Consider the following 11,202-nt stretch of genomic DNA (forward strand, 5'->3'; position numbering starts at 1 on the left):
AGCCAATGAAACCACAAGGCACGGCAATGATGTGGGAAGACAGAAGGTTTGTTTGTTACACAGATTTCACTAGTGGTGCTGCTATGGTGTTTGTTACAGTGTTTATAGGAGGTGGGGAGTGGAGGTTAGGGTCCTCGAGTCAGCCAACAATATTGAGTATACCTCTATGCAAACCTAAATGCAGGATCTGAGACAGACTCTGTTATACAAAATGGACTTTTGTCCATTTGTCCATCAAATTGTATAAAATTGTATATTTTATACAATTTGACCTGAAATGAGTGAGTGAGCCCATAAACCCATCAGAGAAGAGTTTACTAAGGTCAGACCAGGGGGCTGTTTTCCCATAGACTTTTATATGGCTGGAAGTCTTTTGCAACCACAGTTATCGTCCTCTTGGTAGACATCAAAAAGAATGCAGGTTAAAGGCACTTCCATGCTGCCTTCACTGTTCAGACCCTATGCTATGTCCATCTTTTATACTGTGGTTTAAACCTTCTGTTGGCGAGGGGAGACAGTTGGAAGAAAATGAGCTCAAAGGGACGAGAGCTAAAACAGTTTATTTCAGACACCTAGGCCCACTATAAGACACAACAACACACACAGCAATGATGAAAGTGTTGACTTTTTTCTTCTTAGAAACACTTCAGTGTTTTAGTGTTTTGAGCACCATTGAGCATCTGGAATATTCCCTTTTTGAAGACTAGAAGCCATGTTGTCAGTCAGTGTTTGCTTTATCAAAAGGCATTTATGATGCCATCTAGAGAGCTCCTCTCCCAACACCTTTTCACCTTCAGGGTTCACTGTCAGGACTGTGCATTCACTGGCACCTACAAAGATATTATGCAGTCCTTCATGCTCCCTGACCTGTTGAAGAAACTTCCACTGATAACCTCTATGGCATGTCTGAGGTACTTGCCTTTCTGATCAAGTAGCTCACTGTCTGTGGTGTCAATATAGGGCACCACTGTAAGGATGTGTTTCCAATTTCTCCTGAGCTATAAAAAAAAAAAAAAAACTAAAAGAAACAGCGCATGAAGCAGCAGAAAACTTGAAGAAAGCATAGATGAGTAGATGCAGGCTTTTTGGGCTTATCACTCTAAATGGTAAATGGACTGGTTCTTTTAGCACTTTTCTACACTATCTGAGCACTAAAAGCGCTTTACACAACTTACCTCATTCACCCATTCACACACATTCACACAAGCGCTTTTTTTCTATGCTTTCTCCGTACGTGCTTCAGTCTAACATTCCCACACATTCATACGCCAATGGATGCATTGGAGAGGAACTTGGAGTTAGTATCTCGTACGGATATTTGGCATGCAGACTGGAGCAGACGAGGATTGAACAACCAACCTTCTAATTAGTAGGTGGATTTTACACTACAATGTAAAAAACAAAAAGGCTGAATGGACAAATCATGGAGCTGACAAATGAAACCAATATGGAAGTACCAAAGAAAAAAGAAAAATAGGAGAGCCTCAAAAGCCTCTTTGATTGACAGGTGTCCAGATACAGGCAATTGTAGCTGGTAGCGGTCTGCTAGGCCTCACCTCCACTAATCAGGGTCACTGAACTGGACCTCTCCACTGGGTTTGTGTTGTTGGTGCCTTTTGGAGCATTTTAATGGAATACCTGAAAATAATATGACCTGCTGCGCAGTACAGTTTTTTCAAGAAGTTTGTGCTACAGTTTTGATAAGTTCAGTTGTTGTGTTTTATTTGGCTGTTTGCACTATATGAACTCAATGATGAAGTTTTTTTTATATGAAAACATAATCAAACATCATCTGGTCCTTATCAGGTCCTCAGATAAACAAATTACACTTTGTTATTATGTATTTAACAGAAAAATTAGCAAAATGCAAAAGCAGTGAGTGAAAAACTAACTACATGTATTCTGCTTCCATATGAATTAAGTTAAGTATCAACCAGGAGCTGATAATCAAATGCACTTAATTAATTAATCTGTAGCAAGCGTGACCAACTTTATAAAATCAGACGTTTTGACAGTTTTCTTGTGCCTTGAAGTGGAAAACATTTAGGATAGCTGCCAATCTTCCTAGGAGTGTATGTCCCAGGAAATTCATCCCAAAGTCAGTCTGTGCAATGCTGCAAAAACTCAAGAGCTACATCTTAAACTCTACGGGCCTCTATTAGCATGTTGAAAAAAAAGTCCATGACAGTACAATAGAAAAAAAACTGAACAAGCATGGGTTGTTTGGAAGGGTTGCCAGGAGAAAGCCATAAAAAGAACATGGCAACACAGTTTAGGTTTAAGAAGTTTAATCTGAATAAACCACAAGACTTCTGGAACAATGTCCTTCGGACATTCAAGCCCAAAGTGGAGATGCTGGGCCACAATTGTTTTAACATTTGGCAAAAGACAAACAAGGTGGTGGCAGTAGTTTAACATGAACTCTAATGCAGGATCTGAGACAGACTGTTTCATACTGAAACTGGTTTATTGACATAAAGTGGTTTAGAACAATGAATGTCACAAATTTATGATTCAAGAAAATGTGTCAGCCAGGGGAGTCTGAGACTCTGGAAGAATGAAAGTCCAGGTAGTTTACATACTGTGGAGCTATGGTACGGATTGATCCAGAATATAGCTTGTCTTAACTTATTTGAAAAAGTCGGTTGTACCTGGGAGTGTTGCTGGCTTGCTCCTTGAAGCCACTGGAAAACACTGAAGGGTGGACAGGCAGATGAGGACCAGAATAAGTTATCCAGGAGTTATTTTCAAGCAGAAAGGACTAATTCAGCTGAAACAGGACAACGAATCTGGTTGCAAGGATGCCCTTCAGCCACACAGGAAAAGGGTCTGTCCAACAGCTGAAGCTTGGTAAAAATTGGATCATGTCACATGATGATGACCCCCAAGGACACCAGATAATCTCCAACAAAACTGGCAAAAAATAAAAAAAATAAAAGGGTTGCAATGGTCCAATCAAAATCCAGACCTAAACCCAAATGAAATGCAGTGCTGGGACTTTAAGAGAGCTGTGCATAAACAAATGCCTGAAAACCTCAATGAACTGAAACAGGTGGTTCTGAATAATGGGTGTGCTTAATAGACAGCACGTTGTAATATATCGTTATATCATGTGTTGTTGTTCATCTGTGTGTGTGTGTGTGTGTGTGTGTGTGTGTGTGTGTGTGTGTGTGTGTGTGTGTGTGTGTGTGTGTGTGTGTGTGTGCTGTACCCATATAATTAGCCGATATCTAATAGCACTCCACCTTCTGGTCCAAATTTGACCAAATGTTGTATAAAACTGGTTTCTGGACTTCCATTTTGAAGTCCAGAAACCAGTTTTATACAGTCTATGGACAAATCACACCCTCAAGTACAAAGCCTGTCCCAACTCAAACACAGAATGGAACAAAAGAGTTCTCTTGTAAATCAAGGTTTTATAATTTTTTTGTGTGTTTGTATGCTACTTCTCATAAATGATCTTTTACAGAAGATGCGATCTCACAGATCCATTATTGGGTTCTTAACCTCTTAATCTCCTTTTTTAACCTCTGAATTCTACAAGTTAACCCTAATACGAGAAAATGCTATGATTTAAATATAATTTTATAGAAATGATAACGTGATTAGGGTAACTGTAAATCACAAATAAACACACTCATTTTAGTGTCTTAAATACTTTTTTGCTCCTGTGTCACAGCCGTATTTGTGTTAAAATAAGAAAATAGCAGAAAATAGGAAAATAATTATTTAGGAAAAAAACTGTAATTTTTAGTGACACTTTGAATAATTTCATATTTATGGCGATGTTGCATATTGATGCTGTATTATAAATGGCAACTTAAAAAAAATAATAATAATAATTTTAAAGTGAGCCAAGTCGGGGTTATTTGTATATCTCAGTGTTGTTCGTGTGTAATGTGCTGTTTTGTTTTGTGATTAATAAAGTTGAATTTCACTCAACTTAGGACAGCACTTTTCTCCACATAAATAAACCCCACCCACTGCCGAGTGTCACAAGGAGTTCAAACGTGTCAATAAGCAAATCGGCTTCGACACAAGCTGGGAGGCATTAGAGAGCAGTGGACCTTCGGCTGATAAACAAGTGTAACAGCTGTTTCCTCTAACACGTTTTGCTGATTTTTTTTTTTTAATGTGCAACTGTTTTTATATTGTATAAAAGTGTAAGGTCTTCCTAATAAAGTTTCTCTTTGGAAACCATGCGCACTTTCTCTGAGCTGTGCGTCTCAGCAGCGGTGCCTCAAACTTTTCCAGGAGGAGATCCGGCTCCCCGCGCGACTCTCCTGTCCGGATTCACTTTGTTCCCAATTGCATCCACGGGAGGACCGTCAAACCGAAGCCTGGATTCCAGCGTAGATCCGATCCTTCGCACATCTCCGCCGGAGCCCTCTGCGGTATTTTCTCGGCCTCGTGAACTTGTGGAAATCGAGGAAACAGCAGAAGATGAGCCCAAACTTTATTTAGAAGCCAGTGAGCTTTGGAGACAGTTCCACAAATGCGGAACAGAAATGGTCATTACAAAATCTGGGAGGTAATTTTCTAACATTTACGCATGAATGGAATGGTGTTGATGAATGCGTGCTTCCTGTCACGGTCTCTTCTTCTCCTCGCAGACGTATGTTTCCGCCTCTCAGGGCCAGGTGCACGGGGATGGACAGAAAAGCCAAATATATTCTCCTCATGGACATCGTGGCAGCTGATGACTGTAGATATAAATTCCATAACTCACGCTGGATGGTGGCGGGCAAGGCGGACCCCGAGATGCCCAAACGCATGTACATCCACCCGGACAGTCCGGCTACGGGAGAGCAGTGGATGTCCAAAGTGGTCAACTTCCTCAAGCTGAAACTAACCAACAACATATCAGACAAGCATGGATTTGTAAGTTTTCACCTAACACCTTGTTTTAAAGGCGGTTTTGAACAACCACCATGCTGTCAAAGAGCGCATCAAGACGTGCTGGTCTTTTAGTGAGCAATAACACAGAAATCTAGTAAATTCGCTCAATGCGTAAAGTAGCTGGGAAATTGTTTTCACTTAAAAGTGTTACTAACGCTTTCCTTTTATTTTTGCTATGCACTATACTTCCAATTTTGAGTTTTTCTAATTCTTTTAATTTGCAGACAATTCTCAACTCGATGCACAAGTACCAGCCCAGGTTTCATATAGTAAAGGCACACGACATCCTAACGCTGCCTTACTGCACTTTTAGGACATATGTGTTCTCTGAGACTGAATTCATCGCAGTTACAGCTTACCAGAATGACAAGGTAAGGAATTCTCTTCCCTAGAACAAAGTGGAAAGGAAGGTGAAGACTTCAATCATAAAGAAATGTTTCTTTTGTATCAAATATTAGATCACACAGCTGAAAATAGACAACAATCCTTTCGCCAAGGGATTCCGAGATACTGGCAATGGAAGGAGAGAGAAGAGGCAAGTTATTTCTTATAAGTTACGAAAAAAGAAAATACTATGTACATGTTTGTTTCTATATGAAACCAAACCCTGCAGTACCTTGTTGTGGTTGTGTAGAAGTACAAAAAGGAGTAAATGAAAATTATCTCCAAAAATTATATGTATTGTGATAACAATGATATTAAAAAATGAAACATCATGCCAATAACATGATAACATGTGCTTATATAACTTTGGTTTTTCTCAAACAAAGTTAAAACAATAAACAAAGTTATCAATTAATTTTACTTATAGCATTATGGACACTTTTTTTCATTCTTAGAGACATCTAGGAAAATACAAAACAAAAGCAAAACAAAATTTCCTCAAGTGTATTTTTTATGCGTTATTTATCCTATTTTGTTTGTGCAGTTTTAATTCCTCAACTGGAAATTCAATTTCAGAGTGTTCTCTACTAAAAGAAATCTGAATCCAGGTAGCTGTGACAATTCTTTTTACTGCTAGAGGAGTCAAATGTGCATCTAAAACCTCATGAAGTAATCACAGAGTATAATTATAAACTCAGTGCTAACATTCCCACATTTCTTGAAAAAACACAGACACTTTGGCCTCAATCTGGTAACTGCAGCCATCAGTATCTGTAAAAAAAAAAATAAAAAAATTTAATGTTACTTTAGAAGAACATTTTTTCCCAGTAAGCCACTAATCTTGTTTACAGAATATTACTATAAATTTCAGCTTCCCATTAAAAAAGGTCAAATGTGTCTTTGCATGCTTTGCTTTACAGAATGTCTCTTTTACTCTAGGACGCCAAACTTCACACATAAAATCTGTTTCTGAGCTTCTGAGTTAAAAACAAAACAAAACTGCGGAAGTTCCCTTTTTTTTACGACTGAACACCAAAGTAATGTCAGTTTGAACAAAACTGCCACAAGTCACTATTACTCAGCAATGATACGGGTGACCTTTTTCTTCTTATTGTGTTTTTCTTGATTATATCAGGAAACTACAACACTCATCCCACAGGTCTAAAGAGACACAGCTGACTGATGTGAAACATGAACCTGTAAAAGACTCTCCACAGCATTCACACAATTCCAAGTCTTCAGGTGAGCGAATTCACCACTTCACCCGCACAGTATTCATAATGTCAGTGCAACCCCTACACTATAAAAAACACAAAAGCTTACAGAACTAAGAAAAGGGTTTAAAAACGTGATAGATGACCATGATTACCGTTGACTTTTCACAGTTTTCGTAGTATTTTAATTTTGTTAATACGATATGGACAAAAGTACTGGGCTACCTACACATTACACCTAAAGGAGCTGCTCAGCCCTGCTATGAAGCTCTTGGCAGATTTTTGTACTGATGTTAATATCAAAGGAGGTCTGGAAGTCTGCAGTTACTGAGTCAGCAGAGTGTTGGTTCACATACTGACTTGTTGCAACAGTGCCATTCTGTTACAGTATCATGCTGGATTTGGTAAAATGGTAAATGGACTGGTTCTTATATGGCGCTTTTCTACTCTTCTGAGCACTCAAAGCGCTTTACACAATTTGTGCACTCACCCATTCACACAAGCACATTTTCTAAGTGCTTTCTAACTAACATTCACACACATTCATACTCCGATGGATGCACCGGAGAGCAATTTGGGGTTAGTATCTTGCCCAAGGATATTTGGCATGCAGACTAGGGGAAGCCAGGAATCGAACCACCAACCTTCCTATCAGTAGATGACCTGCTCTACCGCCTGAGCTACAGCTCATTTCATTGAGCTCTTTAGAACGACCCATTCTTTCACAAAGGAGTCTGAAATGGCTATGTGCATAATTTTACACAACTGGTAAAATGAGCCTGAACACAGCTGAATTCAAACATTAAGAGGTGTAGCCCAGTACTTTTGCTGAATTTACATGCTGAATTAAAAAAGAGACAGGTCCTCATTAATTTTGCTCTGCTTGTTTGTCTTGACAATGCCCAGAACTTCACTCTGCATGATCCTATCTGTGCTAACAAAGTGATTAAGCCCCACAGCTCACTGCAGCTTTGATTTTTTTTTTTCTAATATAAGAGTAAATAAAACAAAATCAGAATAGAAACTGTGCAATGTAAAATTTGATAAGTTGGTGGTAGTAGTTAAAAAAATTATACCCTCAAAACTTGTAAGTAACCTTAACTTAAGAGAGTGGGTTTATACTGACTTGCTTATTTTGAGTGTGTAGTATTTACGAACTCAGTATATATACACTTAATAGAAGATTAAAAAAATAAGTACACTTTAAGTTAAACATATTTTAACTTGAATTATCTTTGCTAAACTAACTTTGTATATGAGTGACCTATATATTTTTTTTAACCTGTATTCAATATTTATAGGCTGTGTTAAGACAGTGATCTGACATTGTCTCATACGATGGAGTTTTATTGACATTTGAACAAGCGTGAATATGAACGCTGATCGGGAGTCACTGACTGCTACAGGAATGGCAGCCTTTTTGCACAGTGTTCTTGGTGACACAAAAAATAAACCATAAACCACATTAGAAAAAGTCTTAATCTAATGCAGCATAACTGAAATGTTGATCACAGCAGTACTATATTAAGGGTTTGAAGTTAGTCAGTAATAATCAGTTGTTTGGCTTTGATTGCAAATGCAGAAATGTTCTGTCCAAATAATCAAATTATACAGAATTATACTGTGATGTATGCATACAAAAAGTACATATAACACAATATACATAAGTAAACTTCAGAAACTAGTACCGATTAAGTCAAAGTGACTAATTTGATTTAACGTGTTGTTTGTGTTCAGTGTATTGCGAAATTAGATTTCTGACTTGGGCTTACTTGGTCCACAAAATAGTTAGAAATTGATCAAAATTTCTAAACCATACACAAACACACCCCTCAAGTCGTTGAGCATAAGCAAATCTATGGACCTGAATCAAAAGCTAACTTTTGCCTTTAACTTCTTTTTTGGTGGTGGTGGTGGGGGGGGGGTTGTTTATTTTGGTTTTGCAAGATCCCCATGAGAGTGACAGTGATAAGGACACAAATTCTGAGGAGCTTCCTGGAGAAGAGATGTGTGAAACACACCAGGAAAAAGAACCAGAGCCAAAGGTTTCCATCACAGAAGCAACCATGCAGACTACAGCCAGGATCCACAAAGATGTGGACCTCGGACAAAGTCATGTCAGCAGCCTAACAACTGACCAAGCAAATTGCTGCCAGAAACAAGATGCAAAGACGGAACAACTGTCTGATATCTCCACCGGTTTTGCATACAGCTGTGCTTATTCTCCAGAATTAAACAGATATCTGTGGGATCCCAGTGTTTCAAATGGCCTTTTCCACTCATCTCGGCTGAACACCTGGCACAGCTGTGCCAACGTGGACAGAGTAGTGCCATGTGGATTGAGTCCAGCACTGACTCCTCTTCCTATTAATCAACAACATGCAATGGCACAGGTACATAGCCACACAAAACACAATTTGAAAGCTATATCAGATGACTTCTGCATAACCTCAGAAAACCATTAGGGCACCCATAGCCTTTAAGTGCCTGTCAAAGTGAGGCATTAAGGCTCACATGATGAGACTTAGAGCATAGCAAGTATTATTAGTAATCAAACTTAAAGAATGGTGTGTTTTAATACTTATTATGCATACTACTGTAGGTAGCATTTAATTGTTGTAAAAAGTGCAGATTTAGCCTATTTTAACTGTTAACTTATACTTTATTCACTTATCTTTTTATGTTTTTAAGGTGCTTACTACCCAGAATGCACAACAAGTCTTATATCTGTAAAAAAATGCAGTCAGCATTTCCAAAGAATGTATTTCCAAAGGCTGGAGAGAGGCGCTTTGACCCTCATGTGACTGCAACTTTTTGAAGACAGTCTTTCTGACCAGTCATACATGTACAGACTGGCACACTCCACATTTAATACTAAAAGAAACACAAAGGACACAGCACTGGTTATGTTTTAACAACATATATAGCTGGTTTGTCTGCACAGGAACCTTAAAGGTTGGAAAGGATAACTCATTGTCAGCTAGTGTGTTACCTCACTGTGGTCTCATTGTTTATCCTAATTTAAGTAAATATAGCCCATTAATTAATGTAGTGAAGAGCAGAAAAGTAGGATGTCAGATTTTATTTTCAAAGTTGTAAATTTTTTATAAAAATGTCTCATAGTTGTGCATAATTAGACACCCCACCCCCTCCCTCACCCTGCAACCCTGAAAAGGATGGGTAGAAGAGAATGGATGGATGGATGTTGTTCATAATTTTAAATAAAAAAAAAATAGTATTTTTCCACAAATCAAAAGGATTATTTTAAAGAAATTACAGTATAATTACTTGCAAGTTTAATGAAGAATGTGTCTGCTTTTTACATTCTTTAAGTACCCTCATGTTTTATTTTTAACTCATAGATATAGATATAGATGCTATAGATAACTGATAAAATTGTCTTCATCTGTATTTTTTGACTTAACTTCATATTGTTTGAACTACTTTCTTACCTGAAGTTTCCAGAGGCTGTGGATATGCCTTAGTTTAGTATTTCAAACGGTTTCCAAAGGGATTTGCAGAGTTTTCTATTTTTAAAAAATGTGGCTATATAGATGCTCTATATAGCTGAATAGCTATAGTTGCAGAATTACCTGCATTTATGTACTCCTGGAAAAATGAGTAGACAAGTACAAGTAGGAATTCTTTGAATTTTTTTTTTTTAATTAACACTAAAATGAAAGCCATTCCTATTATTACTTGATCAACCATACTTTTAGGTTTTTGAAAATAATACACAATACAATAAATAATCATGTAATGTATTTACACTGCTAGAGCATTACGTGTGTTGTAGGTTTTTTTTTCAGTCTTTCGGGACTGAAAACCACACTTGACCTGGGCTTTTGCTGTCCATGATCCTCGGATAATCTTTTCTATCTATCTTATTCTTGTTATCAGGACCTGATGAGCCTTTCACACTTTGGAGGATTTCTGTTTTATCCTAATTCCAGCTTCTTAGCAACATCGGCCCACTACCTCAACCCACAAGGCCAGTCCGGATTGGATTTCAGAGGCTGTCCAAGCATCCGCAGTCGGGATTACTTCTCCTCTCCGGCAATATTTTCATTTGTTCCTGCAGCAAGTGGCAGTTTCAAATATCTCACCCCAGATTGGCTTACATGGCCTAAGATGGAGGAAAAGACTTTAACAGAGCAGGAAGTGACTGGAGCCAGGATAAGTAAAGAACAGTGGGAGTCTACTGACCTGTGAGGGAGTTCTGCTGCTTGTTAGTGTCCCTGCATGTGGTTGTTGAGGTTGTTTCCAAAACCTTCTAAATTCCTTATTTGGTGCTCTTTTAAACTCATAAGGAAAGGTTGTGTATCTCACAAGTCATCAGCAGCTTTGATGAACAGGTAAAAAAGACTTTTCATTACAACAAAATACACCCTACAATATTCTAGGGTGTGTTTATATAGAAACTCTGCTGTCTGATGTAATATATGCTTAATTAATGCCTCCTTAATGCAGGTTCATGTTGCTTTGTGAATGAGTTTTTGCCAAATAACGAAAGTAAAATACATCAACACAATGTCTGAAACAATGTGAGCCGTCTACATTTGTTAGTTTTCCCCTCCAAAGAACATAAATCTAAATACATTTGTTTTGCATTTGTAATCAGAATCTGATAACCACTCGGCGCAGATCTGTATTCTCGGTCTCACCTCTTGCTCACCCCAAATGTAAGCGTACCACACTGTCTAAA

General features: G+C 38.1%; 1 protein-coding gene across 1 annotated transcript; it reads left to right on the forward strand.

Moving 5' to 3' along the window:
- The first annotated feature begins 4,199 nt into the window (after window positions 1-4,199).
- Window positions 4,200-10,709, forward strand: LOC134639225 (T-box transcription factor TBX3-like). The gene is made up of 5 exons (XM_063490340.1): window positions 4,200-4,531; window positions 4,614-4,881; window positions 5,124-5,270; window positions 5,358-5,452; window positions 10,451-10,709. Exons 1-5 carry the CDS (start codon window positions 4,200-4,202, stop codon window positions 10,707-10,709), a joined length of 1,101 nt encoding a protein of 366 aa, XP_063346410.1.
- The last annotated feature ends 493 nt before the right edge of the window (window positions 10,710-11,202 follow it).

This window comes from Pelmatolapia mariae, linkage group LG12 (genome assembly GCF_036321145.2).
Source record: "Pelmatolapia mariae isolate MD_Pm_ZW linkage group LG12, Pm_UMD_F_2, whole genome shotgun sequence".
Classification (NCBI taxonomy): Eukaryota; Metazoa; Chordata; class Actinopteri; order Cichliformes; family Cichlidae; genus Pelmatolapia; species Pelmatolapia mariae.

Coding starts and splice junctions, on each gene's coding strand:
- LOC134639225 (XM_063490340.1), top strand. CDS start 4,200: ATGCGCACTTTCTCTGAGCTGTGCGTCTCAGCAGCGGTGCCTCAAACT. Junction 4,882..5,123: donor TATCAGACAAGCATGGATTT/GTAAGTTTTCAC, acceptor TTTAATTTGCAG/ACAATTCTCAACTCGATGCA. Junction 5,271..5,357: donor CAGCTTACCAGAATGACAAG/GTAAGGAATTCT, acceptor ATCAAATATTAG/ATCACACAGCTGAAAATAGA.